At 38.7% G+C, this 26297-nt stretch overlaps 2 protein-coding genes across 2 annotated transcripts; one reads left to right on the top strand and one right to left on the bottom strand.

Moving 5' to 3' along the window:
• Positions 1-335: 335 nt before the first annotated feature.
• entpd5a (ectonucleoside triphosphate diphosphohydrolase 5a) lies at positions 336-7788 on the bottom strand. The gene is made up of 13 exons (XM_028000415.1): positions 7212-7788; positions 6840-6919; positions 5835-5978; positions 5364-5439; positions 5132-5167; positions 4237-4325; positions 4079-4158; positions 3936-3997; positions 3739-3840; positions 2905-3048; positions 2736-2789; positions 1737-1852; positions 336-1615 (listed from the first exon to the last, which is right to left on the bottom strand). Exons 1-13 carry the CDS (start codon positions 7627-7629, stop codon positions 1526-1528), a joined length of 1491 nt encoding a protein of 496 aa, XP_027856216.1. The 5' UTR covers positions 7630-7788; the 3' UTR covers positions 336-1525.
• A 6933-nt stretch (positions 7789-14721) lies between these two features.
• bbof1a (basal body orientation factor 1a) lies at positions 14722-26288 on the top strand. Its single transcript, XM_028001073.1, has 10 exons — positions 14722-14765; positions 14842-15094; positions 15168-15233; positions 17342-17422; positions 17505-17585; positions 19263-19342; positions 20800-20944; positions 23483-23964; positions 24970-25074; positions 25809-26288. Exons 1-10 carry the CDS (start codon positions 14722-14724, stop codon positions 25867-25869), a joined length of 1398 nt encoding a protein of 465 aa, XP_027856874.1. The 3' UTR covers positions 25870-26288.
• Positions 26289-26297: the final 9 nt, after the last annotated feature.

The raw sequence follows: 26297 nt of genomic DNA, 5'->3' as shown, positions 1-26297 counted from the left end.
CCCAAGCTTTGTGAAGTCAATAGTCTTGTTACTTTTGCAACGTTTTTCTTCCATCCGACTTTCCATTAAAACACTGAACATCCAGCTGCCTTAGCAATGATCTTTAGTGGTGTTTGCTGTGTGGAGGCTATCAGTGATTGGTAAAAAAAATAAAACTACCTTTCAGTGTTAACAATGCCTTTTGGTTATTGGTCTTATGTTCTTGTTTTTTTAAATGAATCATTCTGTTTTACATGTTTTACTTTTTGAACATTTTGATGATTTTGCAATTTTCTAACACATGCCAGCATGACACTAAGCACATTTTCATGTTTTATTAAAACATACCTGTTTGGTTATTGTCACAACATTTATTAAAAACAATGTACAAATGATCAGACATCAGACTTTTCATACTGACAATATTTCTCGGAAATTGTGCGGCATGACAATTTATTTTGTAAATATTGAAAAACAGTTTCACTAAGTTTACATTGTGTATGTACAGCAGTAGTAACTGAATATGATGAATAATGAAAACACAGAATATTGAAGGAAGAGCAGTAACATGTTGAGTACAGATAATAAAAAATAATAAACTTTCAACTATTTAAATATTTGTACAATTCACAAAAAGTAAAGAAAGCATAGTTTCCAGACATGTTTTATATAATTTGGGTTTATGTATCATTAAATGGCTGCAGATGATGCTGCTGGATCCTTGAGTGGCTTCCCAAGTCACAATAAAATAAGATTTAAAAAAGCCCATCTTTTTTCTCTCCTGCTCTTGGTGGAACAAACTATACTGGTTCACTCAATGTTAGAGGCATTTTCCTACAGCATTTGTCTTTTTAAGAAAAAACCCAAATAATGATAAATATATACAGTTCTGTAAAGGAAGTCAAAGCAAATATTCATGTCTTGGCTACAATAACTGCAGTTAAAGTGTTTTGTGCGATGTTGAGGAAAAAGAAGCTGTCTGGTAGTCATCTGTTTCCAATGATGTCTTATTTATCTAATGGCAAGAGCAAATTAACTGGGCCCCTGTATATATATATGTATATATATAAAAAAGATTTACAGCTAGAATAAAAAGAGAACAGATTTACAAGCATCTAGAAAGACAATTGTGGTTCCGGCTCCGGCAACTATTGTCTAAATTTATTCCACTGTTCTGCACAGCGGACACCAGGACCACAGTAAGCACCAAAATACCATGGCTCCTATCACTGCCTCCAAAGTTCCCCTCTTTACCCTTTACAGGTTGGCCAGAAAGACATTTCAGGTCCGCCACCCATTAGGAAACATGTAAACGTTTTATAAAAATAAAGTCAACCCACCAACGATGAGCTCGATATACAGTAGAAAAAGCTGACCTTATAAAAATATAGTGATTTCTTCTTTTTTTTTTCTTAAAAAAAAGAGTTCATTAAGTGTTTGCAGGATGATGAGGTTTTAGTAAGAATTGAGGAGGTTGGGTGGTCAGAGGAAAGGAGGCCCCACAGTGACAGACTGTCCCTCTCAGTGCCAGCGGCAGCGACTGCAGCTAGTTTTGGTTAATGTTGAAGTTCCTGAAGAAGTCAAAGGTCGCCCCCAGAGCCCAGCTGGTCTCCACATTGTTCACCTTCTTGGCCAGCTGAGGAAAGAAAAACTTAAGATAAGAATCTCCATCTAAATACAGACACTTTTCTCAATGTTTGAATCAAGGGACATTATGACTCCCACATCTAATGCAGTTAGTAACCTGAGTCACTTACATGCAGCACAGTGCTGTCCTTGAAGCCAAAGCCCTCCTTTAGCAGGCAAGTAATATACGTCATGTCCATGCAGAGGAAAGGGCTGATGGCACGATATTTGGTCATTTTGTTGCACACTGCAAATACAGAAAAAAACAAACATGTTTCACATATATCAAAACAATATTTTAATAACAATCCATAAAGAAGTACAGGGGAGACCTTCTCTGACCCCTGACAGAATGACCTTTCTGTTATGTGTGTCTGCGTACGCAGGGAGGTGTGAGGAGTACGGCTGGGGGTCAGCACAAGGCTGTGGGTGGGTGGTGGTGTTAAGCAGCCAGGCATGTGTTTATGTGTGTGTCAGTGTGTTCCAGCATCCAGGTGGTGTGTATCTGCCAGGTGCCCTCCTGCCTGGGACCTGCAGACACCTTCAGCTCGCCCGCCAGCCGAACTTGAGTGAGACTCATTTCTTGAGACCTTGTGACAGTGTTCTCACAACACAAACAGTGTTATGTAACTCTCCGACTCATTCCTGTTGGCTATAAGCAAGGTTCTACATTACGGTGGCCAGAAAGTTAAATTGATAACCATAACATGTGAAAGTTTTTCTTTCTTGGCTGGAGAAATTGAGCTATGATATTGTAGTACTGTGGTTGCTTTAGATCAGTGATATTTGGCAATAAAAAATCTTAGTGATCAAAAATCACATGTGGGGTTCTCCAAGGCTCTGTTCTGTTTTGAGTATTCAATTTAAAGTAGTTTTATTGATCTATATGGTACTGAATGATCCTTGGTCTAAATATATTTAAGTTATTTGTCATGTTTATGAACAATCTGGACATCTAAGATCATCAGTGACTTGTTTATTAATGTTCTCTGGACCAGAACTAAGCAAGGTGATATGGCCATAACCTTTTCTACCCATCAGCTCTCAGTTTAAGCCAACAAATACACAAACTCAACTCAACCTTCCCAACACCTACGACTACTTTAAGGAGGTTATGATGTAACTCTTACCTTCTTTGGCTTTCTTCTTAAAGTCTCTTACTTCAACCGCACCACCTAGACTGCCTGGTGTGCAACAAAAACAAAGGTGCAATTTGAATACCAACCTTGTGCAAGAAATTATAATTAGCATAAAAGATAATGATGCTGGAAGGTGGTTCAAAGGTCTATTCTCACTTACTGACAAGGCCGGTCTGCACTGCTCTGTCATAGTAGTGGGAAAAAGCATAGAAGATGCTGCTGCCTTTCACTTCGTACGGTTGGTGAAAATTTCCCTTGACGACCCTCATGACCTCGTAGTAGCACAGTTTATAGCCTGCATAACCTGTAACAAAACAAGACAGCAGAGGTTTAAAGAGTGGTCTTCCTTAACATTAAGGGAAGTGAAGAAAAGAGGGAGTTTTGGAAAGCAAAGATGGATGGAATGCAACTAGGAAAGCTGGAAGCCGCACTCCGAGGTCAGTGGGCGGGTGAAACTCGGGGCTCACCAGACATTATCTAAAGGAAAGCCCCAGAGGGACAACTTTCAAACGGCCCTTTGGGAACAGTTGGTGCAATTGTGCCGGCAAAACCATGTGCTGACAGGAGTGACAGCTAGCACAGCCCAGTTGTGCCTCCTATTTTGAAACACCCAATTGTGACCAGGCCAACATCAAAATGATCTCTCTGCAATGAAAAATATAACAACTCAGGGATGACCTGGCAACGTTTGGCTACTTGGCTGTGGTATGGGAATGACTCGCTTATTTGTGAAGTTAACTGACAGTCTTCACTCTCATCTAAATACAAGGTTGACGACAGTTTAATTATCCAAGTGGGAACAATAAGAGAGAGAGAACGATAAAACATGTGTTTGGTGCCAAGATTAAACGAGCACTGGCTGATATGTGCTCTCCTGTGAGACTGTATTGTACTGTACTCTGTTGAGTTCAAGACTTTAGAGAGAGGAATGTATGGATTGTTGGAGTCAGGACAATGGGAGAGCATTCAAAACCTCAGGAGGCTTTTATCTTACCGCCTGGAATCCCGCTAACTTTATAGCTGTCCCCTCCAAATTTCACTTCTTCTCTGTATTTTTTCGGGAGGCAGGAACTAGTGAAGACTTTCCAATCCAGTCCTGGGAAAGCATAAACAATAAAGATTTTTGCCTGATACTGAGCATTTCCCAGAGCAAATGCACAACGCAGACATAGTAAAATAAATATGACTTACCATCGGCTCCTAGTGCTCCAAGTGTTGCGAGGCGGGCGGCAACTAGTCCATTTCCAAGGTAGCTATGTAAATATGGCACATATTTAGAATAAATAAAGTATCCATGCTTTACTTTTTAATCCCACATTTGCCAAGTCATTTACCTGTGTGTGTAGAGTTCATATGTATGGTTGAACAGGTTGAATTTGGCTGTGAAACTTCTTGGAGCAACTTCAATTGTTTTCTGGTGGATCAAAGAGAAGTGTTAGTCAGTTCTAAAAACTTGAACTTATTAAATTTGCACATGAAAAACTTCATTCACCTTTGATTTTGGAAGGAAAGTGATTTGAGTAGATCCTCCACCCAGATCCAGAATCCCCACTGTCCTCCTGGTGTTGGAATATAAATGGCCTATTGAAAAACAAGAACAAGGAGGCAGAAATAAAGTTAGACGAAGGTTGATGGGGCATTGTATTGATTGTTGAAAGTGTAGTAATAACTGAGGCAGCCATTTATTTAGACCATTGGATATTGTGTGATTTTGCTTGTTTGGAAACAAGAAATTCTACAAGTTATAGGTTGAAACTTTGACTTTCAAAGTAAAGCTCACAAACACTCTTCATAATAAGATTCTCAATCTTTTATAAAGAAAATGGCAATTACAGAAGTACTCAAATTCCTAAAGAGCTTAAATCACAATGCAAAATGGATTTACTGATGTATTTTAACTAAAGCAAGCAGACACTCTTCAAAAAAGGAGGCATATATGTTGGAATATAACAAGAGTAGGTTTTAAATACATAACTGGTCTAAAGCAGAAATCAATACGGTTAGCTTTGTTGTTCTTTTTTGTTGTTTTTTTTTAATAAAACTTGAAAAGCTTTTCAAAATGCATATGTTACATAACTGAAGTTCTGGGAAAAAAGGACATTGAAGTCTTGCTTTTTATGGATACAATTATTGCAAATATTCTTCAGGAATGTTCTAGTTTTACTCAGGATTTTAATTATAGTCACTAGTATCTTCATACTGATTAAAATTATGTCCAACAAGGCAGAGAACATATATTTATTTTAGATAAATGTGATTAAACCACAGCAGTGTAACAATATAATCCATATTTTGCTGTTCATTTGGGGTCTGGGATACAGGACTGAGAATCTAAGTGCCTCCTGCAACCTCTTACACCAGTATAGAAAACTTCACAAATGCCTTACCTGTGAGGAAGTTCACTGTGACCCAGGCGAGGACTCCTAAAATCACATGCAGAAAAATAATTACATTAATCACCCTATTTTTTATTGATAATTAAATACAGAATAATCTAAGGATGCCTTTTGGTCACTGGTCTTTAGCAAAAGCTTTAGCAAAAGCATTAAGACCAGCAAAACCATTAAAGCTCATATAATGAGCTCGTTATCTGACAATGAGCAGATAAAGTTTACTCACCTTCATTCGCTCCATTCATGATTGTAACGCTGTTCTCTGGCACATAGAAAGGTGATTCTTCAAAAACCTCTTGTACCTGCAGGATTGATTCATCATAGCTTCAGCAAAGCTGTATGCTTTATGAGAGCAACACTTACTTGAGTAATCTAATTTTGTCTAAAATAAAAAAGCAAATATAACCTGATTTACAAACAGTGCAGTCTGGTAGACTGTTTTAGAGTGACACACAACTGAACCACAAACATGGCTGGAACAGAAGCCTGGATAATACTTAAAATGCCAAATATGGTTGCTCCACACAACCCAACAACAGCTGTTCTTTGCAACATGTTAACCACCAAATGGGCAGACTTGCTGCTGTTTCGTTCAGTGTCACTTGTAAGCACTTAGTGGTTTTCTCATCCCTATCCCTGGTGGGACGGCTGGGGTTTGAGCTAAACTGTCTGATGGCAGAGTAAAAATGTGCCTCACCTCTTTCAGCAGGGCATTGGCCTTCTCCAGGGGCAGCAGGCGCAGACCCGCCGTGGCCTTCAGGACCACTGGCGTCCTCCTCCACTCCTCCTCTGGCACTGTCTTCTTGGCAATCTTCAGCAGCTGGCGGATGGTGTTCCCACCCTGCAGAAGACAACAATGTTTTTTGTTCTATTAATTAGTGCACATTAAAAAAAACATTAGAGAAGAGATCAACAGCAGCTATTTTGGAAGCTGTAGTGAGTTTACATCACATTAAACAAACCCAAGTGAGTGGTTTGGTGACAATGAGCAAAGCTCAGTGTTGTAAGACACATGGAGCTTTCCTGCTGTTTATAAATTAAGTTATACATTTACGATGTTAGAAACTTAAGCTAATGACTATAGAGTGCATTTTTCTCTCTCTCTGGCAGAGTTAATAGCTGATTTTGTTTGTTTATTTTTTTTTTGCAAAGGCAGTAATTCTCAAACTTTTCAAAGTACTAATGGTAGGAATCTGCGACTCCTCATATTGAGGCTCATAAGCCAGTAAACTGAGTGGTGTGTTGAATAGGTTCTGATCTTATTTGGCTGAAACGGACCGCTTTGTGTCATATACCAAATATAAATATTAACAAACAAAGATCGCCTGTGGAGGTCCTCCAAGTTCCATTCTCGGGTTCCTTTTATTCATTGTTTGTATGCTCCCCCTAGCTGAGACTTGGCAAATTTCTGTAAAGAAACAACATGACTACAGTTCCTTAAAGTGACTGAGTGAGTGTGTTCATGGCATCAGTGTGTGAATGGGCCGGAAATTTCTTTATGCCCCAAGAATGCAAGGTTGGAGAGCAGCAGAAATGAAAAGAAAAATCATTAGACATGGAGAGCTGAAGCAGCAATTTTGGAAATACAAAGGGTTTACATCACTTAAATCTAACCCAATGAAAATCCAAGTGGTTTAGTGGCAGTGACAGTGAGGAACTCCCTATAAAAAGATGAAGTGATGGTGCCAACATGCATACATACCTCCTCAGGGTTGTCCTTATATTCAGACAATCCAGGTTTCACTGCATGGAACATTTCATTGTCCAGAACAGGCAGCTCAACTACAAAAAAACGTCACAAAACAGATAACACAAGTTAGATGGGGTTTTTTATTCTGCATTTTTTGCAGCTCTGCCTTCTAATTATATGAACTTTCATCTACATTTAGGCTCATTTATAATTATTTAAACCTTCCAACAGTTGACTCACACAAACTCATTAAAAGTTCACCTCCTGCCTATTTTAAATTGCCCCTACACTCTGCTGATGCATGTTGGTCCTGACACCACACAGCGAATGACCTAACAGCAAAGAGAGTGGGAGTCAGCTGTTCTGAGAGGGCAGTGCACTCACCGGGATCCTTCTGAATGAACTTGTAGATGTGGATCCTGGTGCCGGTGCTCCCAGCATCAAACATGATCCCGTAAAAAACCCGACTGTCACGATTTCTGTCGGGGACCTGCAGCACGTGATGGGTCTCAGGTGCCGGATGCACGACTTCGGGCACCGGGTGGAAAGCCTCTGGGATAGTGTGGACAACTTCGGGCGCCGGGTGGAACACCTCTGGCACCTCGGGGTAGGTAGGGTTGCCGGACTGCGAGACTTCGGGCGCCGGGTTTGCGACGTCGGGAAGGAGGTTTTCTGTGTTGGTGGAGGGCTCCCTGTAGCGGAAGAAGTGTGGGATGTAGCGGTGGTGGCGGTAGTAGGTCGCCTCGGTGAAGAGGCTCCCAGCCAGGAGCCACAGACTGAGGATGAGGGTCTGCTTGGCCATTGTGTTCAGAGCCTGGGGTGCAGAGGAGAAGACCTGTGGATGCTGGAGACCAGGGGAGCTGCAGGAAAGACGCAGAGTGGGTGCGATGCTCACTCAGGGCTGTCCCCTCATCTGATTACAGTATATAAAGACATAAGGGCTTGGCATGGAGCCACATCTGGAGCAGCCATCCACCAATCCTGTGCCGGTACATCCCTACTCCATCAGGAGTCCCCAACCCTCCCCCTCCCTGAGAGCAGAGCTGAGGACTCTACCTGCTTACCAAGCTGTATTTCCCTCTTTTTTTTCTTTTTTTATATGAAGCATTACTGTTGGCTGCATTTTCTTCTGCTCATACTTACTGACTGCACTGAAGCCAAAGAAAATCGCCATATGAAAGGGGAAGGGGTTTCTCAAGGTGTAAAAAATTAATTGCTCTCACTGATAAAGTCAAAAGAAATGGTCTTAAAATACTTAATGCCTGCAGAAATTCCTTCACGCTGTTATGTTTTGAACTTTTGTAATTTCATAAGTGCTTAATTTTTGCTTAAATTATATGTGATGTATTTTTTCTGGCTGATATAAAAGCGAAGCTGATTGCTTCCACATTTATACAAATTAGCAGCACCAATGTTAGTCTTTTAAAATGTGCACACATATTGGGATTATGAATTCATTTCTTGTGGCTTGTGGAGAAATTTCTCTGAAAGACCACAGCTGAGCTTTTTTAGTGATGTATTTTTATATTATTGGTGGTTTTTGAATGTGGCTCACTGCTCAGGGAGGCATTGTCCAGGGGCGCCACAAGACATTAAAAAAAAGTAATTTCTCTGTTAAACAAGTTTTCTAAAGTGAAATCCCCACCATCAGGATTGTGTGTGGTAAGAGCACTTTAAAAACATTACTGCTAAGTTGATGAGTTGATAAGTTGATTACTGCTAAGATTGCATTTTTATTCAGATTCTTTAAAATACAGTTTATCATAGTATGTACAAATAATATTCTTGTCTTACCAAAATAAAACAAATCAAAAAGAAATGTTATGTTTTTTTATGTTGTTGTCTGAAAAATTGATGGAAACTAACATCAACAATCATTTTTCTTTAGTTCTTAATGTTTCTGATATTTTATATAATTTAAAAGGGGTGTTTTTTACTTTACAAATGTCTTCATCATGCAAAAAGAGAAGAAGAAAAAGACCTAAGATGTTGAAGCGACCATATGTAAGGCCTGCTTTATGCTATATTCAAGAACAAACAAAAAAATAGGCACAGAGTATGAGCTTAAAGCTTATAATTTTAATGAATGAGGTGGGGAGGGTTAGATCTGAGGCAGGAGAATGACATCATCTTTTTCAAATGCAAGAAAATCCCACTGATTTAAACTCGTCATCTAATTTGGGCTTTGGAGCTTTCTTTGAAAATGCATAAAATATAATGTTTACAAAACTAAAACAACAACTTTAAGGCTAATGGTCTAATGAGCAAGTTGTGCAGCATGAATCACCACCAAAAAATCCTTAACCTTCTTTTCACAATCCATTGCAGCTATTTCTTCAACTTTCAAAAATGCAAATTCAACTTGCTCTCTCCAGTGGGCATAAAAGTTACAAGAATGTTACAGCAATCATCTCACTCCTACTCATCTCTGTGTTAACCACAGGGTTTACAAGGGAAAAATGTTTAGGCTGCGAGGCACATTTCAAGAGAGAATGCATGAAAAGCACGAGTAGCTATTTCTCCAGTTTAGGTGGGAGTTTGGCATGGCACAAGCTAATTCTGTCCCTCTCAAGCACAGCTCGTTGTAGCAGGATGCAGATGCATCAAGTATGCTTCACACCAGTGCAAAAAGTCCTCATATGAAGTGAAATTTGTGCACTGTGCATGAGCAGAAATATGACAAAATAGAGATCACTGGTAAACTGACCCTGTCTCAACCCTGCTCTCCTTTCAGCTCCAGCAACAACTTTGCCAGAAATGATGCTGTTCGCATGAGATGCCGGGAGGGTATGAGGAGGGCAAGTGTGCTGTTAGAGAGCAGGAACTCCACGGTGAGGACAATGTGGGGAGGGTGGGGCCTGGCAGCACTGTTCGCCCATCATGCCATTCCACTCCCTGGACACTCAACTGTGCAAAGCACTGTTCCAACACTGTAATTTAGACTAAAAATATTGGACTTTCTTTCCTCCTTCCTTTTTAGTAAATACTGCGGCTACTTTTTTCAATCTTGCGGTTTACCAGAATGGTCGTTTGCCCCTATCAAAGTGTGCATGTGCAGAACTTCTTGCTGTCTTGCGCTGGTGGATGTCTTGGTTTTCCAGTTGTGTGAGGGGAGATTAATAAAAGCCAAAAATGAAAATATTCTGTGAGGATTTACTGAGCTCTTGGTCTGCCATGTGAGCTCATTTTAAAACCATTTAAAGTATGTTCAGACAGATCCTATGTGTCATGCTGCGAGTAATATTTGTAATGTGCAATATTTGGACAGCCATAATCCGCTTAAGTACAGTCAGGGTTTCTGTGGTGAATCACACACACCTACGTTCATTTTGCAACTGTAAAACGATGCTGCAGCAGCAGCAGCAGCAGCAGCAGCAATATCTCTCTAAAGCAGATAGCCAATCAAACAAAAGCAACATATTTACTCAAAGATATTGTACATTTAATGCTGAAAAGTCTTGTTGAGATGGCGAAATATGCACTGCTGTGTGAGCTTATGCCTAAGACATGACACAGCACATTATACACACACACAAACAGTGTAAAACAAGCATTCGTTTCAAGGTCTGGTATTTCGTTTCAAGTTAACTGAAACCGTAAAGCACGAGAAGGGACCCCAGCTTTGTAATCTACACTCTGCTATATATCATTAATATGCTGCAATGTTGCCCTCAGGAATGCCATGTTTGTGGGTGTCCTACCCCAACAAGTCCATTGAAGAGACCCAAACCTTGTCATTATAATTCCAGTGATAATGACAGCTTTGAAAAGCTCCGGGTTATTTCAGTTTTCTCTCCTCACTGTCATAGTAATTACCTTTAAATTTAGTCTTCAAACTCTCGTCGTGATGCCAGAGCGCAGAGCGACCCTATATGATTCAGTTTACAGTAGCTACACCCAACATGCTCTCAGTTTCTACCTCTTTTTGTGCGTGTGTGTTTGATAAATAATCAACTCTGGACATTCAGGCTCCAGCCTGCAGGATCCTGAACACGATGACGGAGAAAATCCAGCGGTTTTCAGCCTGAATTATAACCTGCCTTGACATTGTTTCTGTTGGAAGAGCTTCCTCAAAGATGTGAGCAAACTATCTCAGCGGTTTTCCCATAACTGCAGCAGAAAACAACGGCAGAGATGGCAGTGGAAAAACACATAGTTCTTTTTAGGACAACATGAACAATACTGCAGATAGGAGCCAAATGTACCTCATGTCAACTTGTGGGAAGAGATCATGTGCAAACAGATCCTGTGTGATAGAGCCCGGCGTGGGAAAACTGTAATTACATGACGAGTGACATACTCAGTCAGTCGGCTGCTCAAGGGAACATGCATCTGAGTCTCGTGATGCACACTGATTAGTTTATTGATTTATTCACTCATTCTTCTAAAGCAGAAACACTGCAATACATTCGAGTGCAGGTAATTCATTTGAGTAATTCGATTCAAAGAGTGAAAGAAGGAAGGCTTTATAAACACGTCCCATGTCCTATGGGAAAGACTCTGGATGGACATTGTCCAAAAGGCAGTCACTGATATTGATGGTGGTGCAGTAAGACTAAAGAAGCTGGATGTATCCAAGTGTATTAATGGAAAATTTAGTGGAAGGAAAAAAGACTGGTAGGTGCTCAACAGGGATACCCTTAAGAGGATTGTGAAGCAAAGACCATTTAAGATTTTAGGGGAAAATTGACAGGCTTGTGATTTTTTTCTTAGTTTACAGCTAATGAAAAAAAACATTAAAATTTATCTTCCGGGGCGTGCTGTGGTGGCGCAGGGGGTTAGCACACCCCACGTTTGGAGGCCTTAGTCCTCGACACGGACGTCGCGGGTTCGACTCCCGGTCCCTACGACCTTTACCGCATGTCTTCCCCTCTCCTCACCCTCCTTCCTGTCTGCCTACTGTAGAAAAAATACGAGCCACTAGCGCCGCAAAAACTCTTCGGAGAAAAAAATGGAAAAAAAAAAATTATCTTCCAAAACACATAAAACAATTTCCTTTTTGTCATTAGCTAAATTGATTCAAATTTAAGAAGCATGAGGTAAGAAACCAAATATTTTTATTATCTGTTTAATAATTTCTACAACAGCTTTTATGCCTAAAAAAATAGAAGAATGTAAAACCACACAGACAGGCACCTGTTGTTGTCGACCCAGTCATAGCCACAACAACACAGAATCATGTTTGGTGCAAAACAAGAGAGATTCAAGAAAGAAACACCCTTAAAACAACATCATAATTATTCTGTTGTCCAAGACTCACCAAAAGAATAAAAAATAAAATGACAAAACCTTGTAGGCATGATTGAAATTCAGGCATTATGCAGTTAGCACAAGTTAAGGACTTGCCACAAAACATTACATGTTTCTCACTTATTGTTGATGGTGGGAACACTGAAACAACAAGTGAAATTATTGCTTGTATCATTACAGCCGTTTACATGTCATAATATTTAATAGAAGAAATAGAAAATATTTTATTTCAGTACTAAATCTGTGCTATAAAGATTTGTCTGCATCCCAACAACTGGCAAAAACGTTTTTGTTGGGGGGGAAAAAGAACATTCTATAAAAGAACATCAAGAACCTGTTTTGTTTCTTTTTTTATTCATGTTGGGATTTTTTTTTTCTTCTTTTGGTGAGCCACTATATGCTCCTCAATGACCTAGAAACCTACTTCACTCACGATAGCTTTGTGAGCTAGAAACCACAGCAACAATGGAGCCGCTTTTAACTTTTCCTTTTGATCTTTTTTTGCTCTTCATCTGATGAATGATCATATAACCAAAAACTGCAATGTTTGCTTCCATTTTTTTTTTTTACCAAAAACTGGGTTAACAACTTTTAATTTATTATGTATTTAATCGTAGACAATGAAAGCTACCCAGGCTAAAATTAGATCTCAAGCTATGAAAACCATAATAAAATCTCAAGATATGAAACCCATAATAAATTAAATCTATTATTATTATTATTATTATTATTATTATTATTATTATTATTATTATTATTTTTATTTACATTCAGTAAAATCTTTCAATTAGTGCTGCTAAATGTTCAAAAACAGGGATGTCCAAAGTGCAGTCCGTGTGCCATTTGTGGCCCTTTCAATAATTCTGTGCGGCCTGAATCTGATCCTCAAATAACAGGTGCTGAAGCTGATTTTTAAAGTCAAATTTTCATCTGCTTAAATAGAAAATGTCAGGTACAACATGTCTGTTTTTAAAGTATGTTTCTGTTTCATAATGCGGTTGTCCACAAAAGGTTTTCCTAAAATAGATATATGGGCTCACTCATTCATTAACTTTGGCTAAATACAGGGAGAAAAAACTCCTCGTTTTTGTTGCTGCAAAATACTAAAAATGTCTTCTAGACTGGTCATCAACCTTTTCAGTTCAAAGAGCCAGATGTTATATTTACTGAATGAAAAAAAGTTTATATTATTCTGAAAGTTAAGACAATTGCAATTATATTAATTTTAGAAAAAAAAATTGAATGATGTTGGCAGAGTGACTCCTGATTTCTGCTAGTAAGGAAATTAAAGATATATAGGTACCCCACATAAAGGTTTCAGGATGAAAAAAAAACAATTAAATTGCTTTCAAAAGCTTTCTTCTATCTGGGCACTTCTGTTGTGGTAGAGCCAAAAAGCCACATGTGGCTCTGGGTTTGCATATCCAATTTTTAGACCAACAAAATCCAAAACACTTGACCCTAAAAGTTAGAAACCGGACCACTTATCTTTTATTAAGACAAACATTTCACGTGCTATAAAATATTACCCTTCAAATTTATTGCTGAGCAGGTAAAAAGAAATTCAATCACAAGAGAATAAGTTTGTGTTTTATATTTGAAATTGTTGATTTTGGCCCATGGTGTAATAGGTTGAGCTTTTATCCATATTAATGAAGATGTATGTATATATTTATGAATGCTTGTATATTTATTATCCTGTGTGGACAAAGATAGATGTTAATTTGTGCAACAAATTCTTGGTTTTAAAACATTGTGGTTGTCTGTTGTATGATCATTCTACCATGAAAAAAGAGCAGTTCACATAAATAAATAAAAATCCAAAATAGATTTTCCATTCATGTTCAAAGCAAATGTAATGTATAGATAGAGGGGATTTGTGTCATTTCCATATGTGTGACAAAACTATTATGAAGTCATCTTATATTATATCTATTATGTTAACACAACCTTGTCATGAACCTTAAATTTCTATGTTTTATGATTGGTCTGATGTAATATTCTATTCTTAAATGTAGTGTTTTCTTTAACTGTCATGAGAAAACTTTCTCATATAACCAAAACAAAAGCTTGAAAACATCAATCTGTGGGTAATTTATATCATGTATTTCACTTATTAAATGTGACATATATTTATAGCCTTTAGTCAAAAGTTAAATGTATGAACTTTACCTGTTTGAAACTGCATTACATAAGTAAAATTAAATTAAATTAGGAGTAAAAAGGTGGGATTATCCATGCTTCAAGAAGGTGTCTGTTGAACTTAGCCAATCAAGTGTTAGAGAGTATTTTAATGAGCAAAACTTTACCTGTTTTTTTTACTCATGCATATGAATCACGTTATAATAAAAGAATACATATTATGTATCTCATATATTGGATTCAAAATTAATTATTAGATTTCACTTGGAATTATTTAATTATGTATCAAATTGTGTATTGACACACTTAAATGATAATGGATTTATTATTGTGCATGTGAATTTGAGCTAAAATCCAGTGATTTGTTTCTTATTTACTGGACTGAGACACTACCAGGACACCCTGTATAATTTATTAAGAGTCACCATAGCCACAGCCCAACAAATAGGTCAACTTACAGCAGCCATTGTTCACTACCAGCAGGTACCAGGTACCATCAGTCATGCCTACAACTAAAACCTCCAAATCTAAGCGGGAGAAACGCGGGTAAGTGCGGTTATTTGTTGCGTTTACGTGCAAATAGGAAATAATAAGCCCAGTTGTGGGTTTTATTCTGTCACAGGAAAGGAAAGAAAAGCTCCAAACATGAGCCAAAAGCCGAGAAGGAGCCGGACCTGGAGACGGCCAGAGCCAACGCTGCGTTGTGGGAACTGAAACTGAAGATTACCGAGCAGGATCTGTCCGACTACCGGGGCGCCCACCATAACATGGCCCGCATGAACGAGCAGCTCACCAATCAGCTGTTCTGCTGTGAGCAGAACACAGTGGACATGACCGGGTATTGGCAGAAAGAAGTAGAGGCCAGGGAGGAGAAGGTCAGGAGGTGATGAGACGCATATAAATTAACAGATTGTAATGTAAATCTGAAGTGAAATTCTAATCTCACAGATCAGGATGCTTGAAGACCTACTTAGAAAACAAGAGGCCATTGCACTTCTACAGAGAAACAAACAGGTTGGTGTAAAGCATTGATTTTTGTATGTATATATATATATATATATATATATATATATATATATATATATATATATATATATATATATATATATACAGGCATAAAATGTTATCCAATTAAGTGCATGAATTTGTAAAATTCAAACTAGTATAAGTGTGAATGGGTGATTGACTGAATGTAGTGTTTTGATTCTCTCTGAACTACAGGCCATTCATCATTTTTAACAATAATAATATTTAAAATTGTACTAAAATACGATTTGTATACTAGGATTTGAGCTCTCAAAGGACATGCCCCTGGTCTGTGGTGTACTGAGTCTGGGGCCAAGGACATGTTGTCCTCATGTGTACTACTGGACTTTCTGACTGGAATACATTGGTTAATCTGGATTGGGAACAGTGTCTCCCAAAACACTGGACTGATCACTGATGTCCCCCAGGGTTGTGTGCTCAGTCCACTAATGTTGCTTCTGGTTAATTACTGTGCAGAAGCACTATTTTAAAATCATTTTGGAATAAACAAGAGTAGAAAAGCACAGAAAGGTCTTTGAGTTCTGGTACATGGTTAAGCCAACATCTGGATTAATGTTATTCTTTCACCATGCTGTTGCTACATGTTATTAGGTAAAGGAGGGTTTGGAAAAGCATGCATAGCATTCCTATACTTAGTATTTGAGAAATATATTGTGTTTTATTATTATTTATTATTTTTAATATTATTTTCTGCTTTAAAAAATATGGATACCAAAATTACGGTGGAGGCCAACTTAGATTGGTCGCATCTTTTCTTATTTTTGTTGGAAGGTGTGTCGCAATATCATTCAAATTTTTCCCAGTTTTATTTTCTATTGTAATCAATCATGATTGATGTTTATCTAAAAAAACACACATATCTCCAAACACTGCATGTTAAAAGTGGTTTCCATTCCAGGAGCTGCCGTTGGTCGGATTTACTGTGCACATCTTAAACCTGTAGTATGTCAAAAATGTGCTGCGCTGTCTGCTAACAGCTGATGTTGTGTGTAATTATGTTGACATTCGCCATGTTAAAAAAACAACAACCAAACAAAGGCACAATAAAATAAAATAAAATAAAGACACAAAGCCTTGCATTCCAAGTGATAGTCTAATGTTATTTTAATCTACTCCACTAGCCACAGTGAAAAAGCATAATTTAAAAGTGCTTGATCGGGAAAATACAGACACGCTGCTGGTCTTGATGTGTTAAGCAGACTTCCATTGTCACACAGGATCCTCAGTCTAGATTTTCCTCTTTAGGTTACATAACGCACACCAAAGGAACTTATTTAGACTCATACCCTCTCTGACCTCTGTTTCCCACCATAAAAGCCCAAGCTTTTAAGCTCACATGACAAAGTCAAGTGACAGAAAAAATATTCTTTGGATGGCAGCTGTTTTCCATCTTCCAATTCTTACTTCGTGATAGTAAAACCGAACTTCAGAGGATGAAAAAGGACGCATGGTCTGGACCAACTTAAAATGTATGAGTCTGTCACATATGTCCCTTTTTTATAAGAGTTGCAGTTGACTCCTAAAGATGAGACTTTGTTGGCGCCTCAAACTCTGCAAGGCGATAAAATGGTTGTATGTGAAAGCGACGAACATGCGAAGCGGTTTGGTCGGGCAAATAATTAGGGAAATGTTGATCACTTAACTTTAAAGCGGTGAATATTTTTGGAAACCTTACCATAGGATGGGTTACATAGGGGGAAAATTAGAAGATGCAGACCAGCTTGTGTAAATACTGCAGCACTGATGTAGAGGAACGTTTAGAGAGTTATCTGAAGAATAACGATTAGGCTCCAAGCTGTAATCAGATGGTTGATAACCTCTCATTTAGTCGTCATGTCCATGTTTGTGGGCGCGCGTGTTTTCAGTCCCTCATGATTTTGGTCACTTTGTCACATTTTTTCTCAGACTGACTTCTCCACAGTAGCATCTTAAGAGATTTAAGATGAATGCGAGAAAGTTGGGTTGTGAATTCTCTTTACTGTCTCCAATTTGCATCATTTAACACTGTATCAAACTTGATGGCAGTAATTCATTATATGTAACGGCTTTTGTTCTGTTTTGTCATGTCTGAAAAGGCTGAAGACTTCAAAGCGCTCCAGGATGAAATGAGAAAGATGGAGGAAAATGAAGCCCGGCTGGAGGAGGAACTCAGTGATGTGAGGAGGTGGAAAACAGGATTAAACATTTTCAATTTGGAAGTCACCGTGATGAAACCGACATTTTTGTCTCTGCTTGTAGATGAGAAAAAGCATGGATTTTACACAGAAAGAGCATGAGGAAACGCTAAGGAAAACTGAGGACAGCTTCCAAAGGGATCAGGTTTAAACACTATAAAGAACTGTATTTTATTATAATATTGTACTGAATATACAGTGCCTTGCAAACGTTTGCACGTATTGAACTTTTATAACCACAAACATCTGAGTATTTTATTGAGATTTTTTGTAGCATCTTAATACAAACTAGTGGATATATATATATATATATATATATCCAACCTGCTTTATCGTGATACCTCTAAATAAAATCTAATGCCAAAAGTGTCTACAGTTAAAAAAATAGCATCCACCTGACAGCAGTTAAATCCAGGTGTTCTGTGAAGGCCTCACAGATTTTTTTAACAACATAATTGAGCAAACAGCATCATGAAGAGCGAGAAACACTGCAGACATGGGTCATGCAAAAGCATGCTTTGAAAACGTCATGGAGAATTATTCAATCTGTCATTTGAACATGGAAAGAGTTTGGCATAACTGCACTTCTACAGAGACCTGGATGTCCCTCTAAGCTCACAGGCCGGTCAAAGAGGTCATTAATCAGCAAAGCAGCCAAGACATCAGTGGTTAGTGTGGAGGAGCCTCAAAGAGGGAAAAACTATTAATTTTTCCACAAATCTGGTATTTATGGAAGTGTGGCAAGAAGAAAGTCATGAGAAGTTCAATATGCAGTTTACAACAAGCCATGTAGGGGACGCAGCAAACATGTGAAAGAAAGTATTATGATCAAATAAGACTAAAATGTGTCTATTTGGGAAATGCTATGTGTGGCATCTCCCTAAAAACATCATCCTCACCGTTAAACATGGCAGTGGCTGCATCATGCTGAGGGTATGCTTTTCTTCAGTTGGGACAAGGAACATGGTTAGACTTGACTGTTATTACCGGAAAATACTTTAAATTGGGGCAGAGGGTCAAAATATTCTTTGAACCTTTTGCAATGGCTTATAAGATTTTTGGCTAAAAATGAAAATTAATATTTTTGATATAATAATAAATGCAATTTTTGGCTATTTTTTCATGGAATGTATTGAATTACCACAACAAAATGACACCAAATGTACCAGTAGGTCCATTTTTCTTGTCATTAGGAGGGAATGACAAGAAAACGATTTATTGATATAATTTTCCTCGCAATATCGACATCCCATAGAATAAAATCTATCCATCCTCTTTTTGAGTTTTATGATTTCCTTTAAAAATAAATCTTCAGTTCTTTAAACATTACAACCAATTTTCCATTAAAATGATAAATTTTCTTTTTAAGAAAACATCATGTCACATATGCGGCTCTAAAGTTTTATTCAGTTGGACTGAGGGAAAAAAATTATTGTTAATCTGTCAGAACGGCCCAGTCAAAGATCAGACCTAAAGCCAATCATTTGAAGCCACTTCATCCAATCTGACAAAAAGTTATTATGATGTTCAAAGCTGGTAAAAACTTATATCAAAACTGACTCTACAAAGTAGAGGAGGGGAAGGGGGAGACATGCAAAGCTACACCACTCATTTCAGATTTTATAGAAAAAAAAACTGAAAACCATCTATCATATGGCTGTTTTGCTGGTTGTAACGTGACAAAATGCAAAGACATTCAAGGGAAATTAACACTTCTCCAAGACATTTTGCAAGGCGACATCTATACTTGTTGGACGAGGACAGACAGTGGCAAACCTCAAATATCCCAAGTTACGTGAAGTTATGCAATTTTTTTCTGCAGGCAAGCCTAAAGGCAGAGATGAGGCTCATGTGCAATCAAGAGATAGCAAAGATGAAGCTGGACCACCATGAAGCTATTGTGTGAGTGTGTTTTCACGGCTGTGATGCTGAATTTAAATCCTTTAAAATGCTCTACCAAGCAGAACGTGAAGAAAAAATTATTTCTGTGTAAATATGTGACCAGAATTAATGTTATTTTTTGGATTTGTCATGTTCATGACAGTGTATACTTCCTGAGTCAACTATCACATCTTCCTCCATCCCAGAAACGCCTGCAGGAAGCAGAGCATGTGTGGATGACCATAGTTTACTTTTGAGGCTATAGGTTGTGTGTCCTACTCTGGCGGTGATGTTTTCACAGCTCATGAAACATCAACGTTAAGCCTGGTGTGGCCCTGCCGCCGTGGTCTGACTGTCCATAATTGATTTAATTTTGAACCTCAAAGTTAAACAAACCAACTCTTTCCCATCCGGTTTTCAGAGAAGGACTTCTTCTAACCAAGAACAGAAATCTGTGACCCTAAAGTTAACGTTTCTGTTTGATTTGGTCAAACCAACTCTATGTGTAACATGCTGAGATAAAATCAGAAAGTAAAACAACGGGACAACAGGACTGATTCACAGGGTTTTTATGCAGCCTGGAAACATTTGGAAAAGTATGGAATTAGATTTATGTATTTTCCTGGTCTGGATAAATATGAAACTATAGAAAATGGAAACATGGCTTAAAGATTGTGTCCTTTTCCTTTTAGTGTCCTTGTCTTCATTATATCATCCCCAGCTCCCTTCCTCATATAGTTATTTCTGTCATGGCTTCTTTCTTTTGTCTTTTCTTTTTTGTCTGTCTTTCGTTCTACTTCCTTGTCTCCTCTCTTCTATCTTGTGTTCTCCCTCCCCTTCCTTCATTCTTCCCCACTTGCTTAAATCTGCCCTACCGTCTTCCTTGTGTCCTACTGTCCTGTTTTTCCTTTCTTGTGGCCTTGTTTTTTTCCCTTGTGTTTCCTTGTCCTCCTTCCTTCCTTCCTTTCTTGTGTTCTTCTTTCCTCCGTCCCTTCCTTTGTTTCCTACTTTGTGTCCTACCTTCCTGTGCTGTCTTCTCTTCTCTTTTTTTTGTCTTGTGTTCTACCTCCTGTGACCTCATCTATCCTTCCTACCTTCCTTCCTTCTTTGTGTCCTTCTCCCTTCACTTTTCATCACATCCTTTTCATTTCTGTCTCCTACTCTCTTCCCTTGCATTCTTCCTTTTGTCACTTGCTAGCTCCCCCTTTCCTGTTTTACCCTTTTTGTGTCCTTCCTTCCTTTCCTTCCCTGGAAGGTTTTCTACCTTCCTCCTGTCCTACAATGTGGCCTCCTCTGTCCTCCTTCCCTACTATCGTTTTTTATGTCCTCCCCTCCTTGTGTCTTCCCTTCTTTCACTGCCACCTCGCTTCCTCTTTTGTCTCCTCTGGAAAGTGTGAGGAAATGTAGTGTCTGCATCTTTATAGCTGGAAACAAATTTCTCAGTAGTCTTTTTTGCTTGATTTTTTCCTTTCCTTTAGGAAGATGGAAAGTGCGTTAACTTCTGCTTTCAAGGAGCGAGATCGGTTGAATGAAACACTGAAAACTACCATTCAAGAAGCAGAGGGCCTGAAGAAACTGACACATTCACTGGCGAAGGAAAAGCTCTCAGTCATGCTGGAGAAGGTATGTTTCACCCAAAAGACAGCAAACACCAATGTGACTTTTAAGTAGCGGTCCTTGGAAAGAGACCATTTATGCCCTGAAAGTAATTTTCAGTTATGAAGGTGTTTGTTGGATCTGTCCAGAATATATTTCAGGTGGGGTTTTTTCCCCCTTATGTTGTTTATTTGTGTTGAGCCTGTGTATTTTGCTTGTGGTCCAACTCCCACCGACCTCCTGACTGCTCTCCAGGCTCTCAGTGGTCAGTGGTTGCGGCGAGTTTCCACTGGTGTTTGGGTTCTAATTGAATTATCCTTTGGAGCTTTCTGGCACCTATTCGTTTGGATAAATAAGTATTGGGCACATTAATTTTACCTCTAATGATGACAGCAAATCACGAGGAGTAGATCCGTTTCCCTGATGCTTTGGCCACTCACAAGCTACAGCATAGGTAGCTTAGAAGAAGAAGAAGAAGTTTAACTTAAAAGGGCAGTATTATGTATTTTCCAGGCAAATAGTCCCATTGTATAGCACAATCAAGTAACTGTTTTACCTTTAGTTGTCATAAAAATGCTATATATATAAAATATGACTCGGCTTGGAGACTGCAGCTCCGGGGAGGAGCTTGGTGGAAAAGGCGACGCTTGGTGAGAGTACGTTTTTTGAACAGCTGAATGGTTGCCATGGGAGATCCAAGGATTTCTCAAATATGCATGAAAGAATAAAACTAACACGTGATGTCAGATGTGTTTTCAATGAGGGAATAACATTATAGCTTGTAATAAAGCTCAAGAACGTCAATTTTACATATCACACCAACTTGAAGATGGCTTCCTCCATTCCTAAACCTGTTTTGATGTGATTGACATTTTCATGCTGAAACAAGAAACTGTCTCAAAGTTTCATCAATCTGACCCAAAATGTCTCATCCATTCCTTGTCTAACTGCTTGTCCTTGCAAGATCACAGGGAGGCTGGATCATTGGTTCTCTCCACTGGGCGAGAGGCAGGGTACACCCTGGACACACACACTCAATTCAGAGAGATCAATTGACCTCACAGTCATGTTTTTGGACTGTGGGAGGAAGGTAGAGTATCCTGAGAGAACCCACACATGCTGACAGACCTTTCTGCATGGTTGCTGCATGGCAACGGTGCAACCAATTGCATATCTATGCAACCCTTATCCAATCAACAGGATATTGGTTAAAAAAAAAACAGCAGAAATGTGCTTCAGATGTTAAGATGCCCCATTTAGATGACCGCAATTCAACAAGCGCCTATAAATCAGCCGTCAATTGAAATCATGTGTGCTGGAAGCAGGGAAACATCTAAAATATACACATCTGTCTGCCTTGAAAACAAAGGTTGGTGGTCCACCAGTGTGCCTCGCCACATCAACATCATCTGAAATTCGCCAAAGAAAAAAGAAGAACCTGCTTCTTGCATAATTGAAGACAAACCAAATCTCTTCTAGAGAAAAGTTTTACAGTCAGAGGAGACATAGCTTGAGCTACTTTTCCACCTAAGAACACTGCACCAGTTGTCAACCATGGTAGAGGCAGGATCATGCTGAGGTTCTCTATCTCCTCCAAATTCATTGTCTTCACCACAAATCAGGGACGATATGGTTAAAACCTGAACACACCTGGACGTTGCAAAGGTCCATGATCCTAAACACACACGGTGTTGGAATGATAAAGCTGTCATGATGTCTGGTGATGATGGTGAATCCGAAATGCACAACAAGCATAAATGAACTGGAGTGAATAATGTGTTTTTCTTTCTTTTTCACTATCAACCTAACAGTGGATTGTGGGGAAATGTGAATCATTAATGAAGGAATGATAAAACATGAACTTAAAAACGACAGCAAGAGCAGGAACAATGGAAACAGGGTACATTAAGTTAATGTGGAAACCAGCAAGGAGTGAATGAAGGAGAAGTGGATAAATGTTGGAATGATCACCAGAACTAATTACAAACAGGAGGCATCTTTGAGGGGAGAGCCAAAAGCAAAGGGTCATAATGTCACAGGGAAGCAAGGAGGAGTAAACACAAAGGAGCTGGGAAAAGAAAGACAAAAATTAACCAAACACAATAAATAAATAAATAAATAATAAAGACCTAATTGAAATACTATTGATTGATTGAACTGATATAAAACAGAAACAAGCCTGATCTAATCAAAATAAAGAATAACTAAGGATAAACACAGATAAAGTAACAAAACTATAAATCCAGAAAAAACAAAGATCCTGACATAAAGTTTCTTTATTTAACCTATGATGCCAGAAGCAGATTCATAGCTGCAGAAAGCTTGTAGATGAGGCATAACTTGCTAAGGGATATTTAACCAGATATTACAAGAATAAAATTGAGTGTATGTGTCATTTTGAGCCTGTTTTCATGAGTGAAATCCAAAAAGAAAATAAAAGAAAATATGCATTTTACTCCCTGTTCTTAGAAGAAGCCTAAAATTAATGTAACAATCATGGTTCTGATGAGTGCATGTATTGCAAATTGGCACTGGACCTTCTCTGCTTTATGCTCTCTCACCCAGGATATGCTCGAGGCGACGGTTAAGAAGGACACGGCAAAGATGGAAGTGAAAGAAAAGAAGCTCTCTGAAGTCATGGCCAAAGCTGCTTCTCTGGAGCTGGCCCTGGCAGGAATCTCCAGAAAATCTGAGCAGCAGGAAGAGAAGGAGAAGAGGAACCTGGTTACCATCCAGGCCAGCCAGGTAGAGCTGGACAAACTGCAGAAGCTCCTCGCCATGCGAGAGAAGGAGATGCAGCACGTCAAGCAGTTGGCAAAGACCATCGTAGATAAACGCAGGGAGGTGGAGGAATTCTTCCACGAAGCGCTGAATCACGTCAGGCAAGAGATTGTTGCCAGCAAACTTCAGAATAAAAAGGAAGCCCTTCAGGATTATCAGCAGAAGTTTAGAGAGGCCACAGCTGGGATGATAAAGTTCCCACCCATCCGTTCCATCAACAGAAGTCCCAACTACCTCTATGCAGACATGGAGGCAGCCGCACAATGGTACTTTCTCTTTTCTTTCAGTCATTTCTATAGTATTATATTTCCCATGTATTCTAAAACCAATTTCAATGTATTTTATTGGAACTGATTGATCAGAAAGCAATAGTGTATAAATGTGAAGTTGTAGTTTCCTTCTACACGTAACCTTTAAATGTATTGTTGTTTCAAACCAGACAACTTACTATTTTCAAAATACTGATCAAGGTTAGAATTTGTCATCCTGTAGTAACAATAAACTCAATGTGATCATTTTTGCAAACAGCCAAAGGTCAAATTTAGCCTTTTTAGGTATTTTTTTTTCTTCCATAAGATCGAATAAGTTCTGCACTTCTGTTGGTAAAAGATACGTTTTAAATTTTAAGTCCATATCATTGATCACTTTCAACAATGGTTTTGTTTGCAACGGGCTCACAAAGAGCAGCATAAAAGAATATCAGTGTAAAAGGGGGTAATTAAAAATTCATTCATCAGTTTTCAGATATTTATTTGCAAAATGTCTCAACAATAAACACTGCAAAAACACACACACAAGGTATTTTTTGGTCTAGTTTCTAGTGCAAATGACTTAGTACATTTGAAATGAGACAAAAATAACTTACAAGTAACATTTCAACAAGATATAAGATCTTATTTTAAGTAGATCGTTCCTTAATATTGCTTGAGGAATTATTGTTGATTATTTCACTTTTAACAAAATATCTTCTCCATGTTATAAGTGAAATAACCAGCCAGTGAAACAAGTACTTTTTCCATCAATATTACAGATTTAAAGCAAGTTCCTATATCTTACTAAAAAGTTACTTGTGAGTTAGCTTTATCTTATTTTTCAAGTGTACAAAGATATTTGCACTAGACACAAGACAAACATACTTGGTAAGATTTTGTGTCATTCCACTTCATAAACTTTTAGTGAAACACATTAAAAGCTGTGATTGTAATGTGAGAAAATTAAAGACACATGATTTAATGAAACACAGGTCTGATTTGCCTTCTGTTTGTCTGAAGGTCCCATCCTCCCAGCGGTGAGGTCAACATGTCTCATCTCACTTGGGAGCAAAAGGAAAAAGTGCTTAGCCTCCTCTTTGCTAAAATGAATGGACAGACGGAAAGGTAATAAAACATCCCCCATAAGTGGCTTATGTTTCACACAGCTAAACTATTATTAGGATTTGTGCTCACTGCCTACATTAAAATCCATTTGTTTTCCTCTAAAATGAACCAAAAACTTCTGCATCAATTAACTCCGAAGAACAAAGTGCAGTGACACCATGCAGTTAGCCCAAATTGAAAATGCTGACTCCTCCCTCACTTTAATGCCTTAAACAGCCATTTTCTCGGCAGAAGAGGATACCATAAAACATAAGTTAGGCTTCGACCAATTTTCTTTTCCATCCAGCTGCTTAAAAAGAATGAAGAAAGAGTCTGGGCACAATAGTAAAAATAGGCCTGGCCACAGAGTCGTGTGCTTGGAAACAAACATCTGGTCACAACGATTTTTCTTCCAGCTCATTGGTCTCCTCTTCACGTGCACAAGCAGTTTATTTTGTCCTTTGAACGCTTGTGGTTGGAGAGCAGCTGGTAACATGATTTCCAGAGGATTGTGCAGGGGATCTGAACGTATGGGATAAAGCGGGAAAGACGGGAAGTATATTCATGTCAGCAGTGGTCTGGCATCCAGTCTGACCTTTTGGTAAAATAAGACAATCAGTAAGCAGGATCCAAATCTAGTTGACCCAGAATAACCGCATTAGGGGTAAAGAAAACAAAAACCAATGTGTTAAAACATGGCCTTTCATTTCTGTGTTCTCTTTTTAACTGCAACCTCTTGCATTTTCCCCTGATAGGAAAGTCTGCAAGCATCAGGATCTCTGTGCTTCCAGTGAGGAACGGAAAGAGACTCTTTGACACCAACGCTGCTGAGCTCAAACACACACATAAAAAAAATGGCACAGAAATAAAAAAAGTTTTACCTCATCCTTACAATTTAGGAAGCCTGCACAGATTTATCGGTCCCACATTGCATGTTTAGCAGAAAAAGCAGTGGCTGCGAGAACGTCAGTTCCTACATGTGATTTATCAAGACGGTTTGCATTTTAGCGATGCATAATGATGACTGTCCTCCAGAATTAGAGAGAACTGTCGGGGCGCTCATCGGCCCCCAGGCGCCGGAGTCCATTCTGCCCTCAACCCCAAACAGACTGTCGGATACGCACCACACCACATGACCTCGGTGCAGCCTTTGCAGCTCTCATCTCGTATCTGTGCGCCTTCGCTTTGTGTGCTTCCCGAGGAGTGTCAGTCAGGAGTACAGCACAGTAAAAAATTTTGGTTTG

This window comes from Xiphophorus couchianus, chromosome 19 (assembly GCF_001444195.1).
Source record: "Xiphophorus couchianus chromosome 19, X_couchianus-1.0, whole genome shotgun sequence".
Taxonomy (NCBI): Eukaryota; Metazoa; Chordata; class Actinopteri; order Cyprinodontiformes; family Poeciliidae; genus Xiphophorus; species Xiphophorus couchianus.
This window is presented reverse-complemented; position numbering and strand designations above follow the sequence as displayed.

Bases quoted from the DNA above. Each gene is read 5' to 3' on its own strand.
- entpd5a (XM_028000415.1), bottom strand. From the start codon at position 7,629: ATGGCCAAGCAGACCCTCATCCTCAGTCTGTGGCTCCTGGCTGGGAGC. The intron at 5,979-6,839 runs GTATGTATGCAT...TGTCTTCTGCAG, and splicing joins ATAAGGACAACCCTGAGGAG to GGTGGGAACACCATCCGCCA. The intron at 4,326-5,131 runs GTAAGGCATTTG...GTTTTTCAATAG, and splicing joins CACAGTGAACTTCCTCACAG to GCCATTTATATTCCAACACC.
- bbof1a (XM_028001073.1), top strand. From the start codon at position 14,722: ATGCCTACAACTAAAACCTCCAAATCTAAGCGGGAGAAACGCGG. The intron at 17,423-17,504 runs GTGAGGAGGTGG...CTCTGCTTGTAG, and splicing joins TGGAGGAGGAACTCAGTGAT to ATGAGAAAAAGCATGGATTT. The intron at 17,586-19,262 runs GTTTAAACACTA...TTTTTTCTGCAG, and splicing joins ACAGCTTCCAAAGGGATCAG to GCAAGCCTAAAGGCAGAGAT.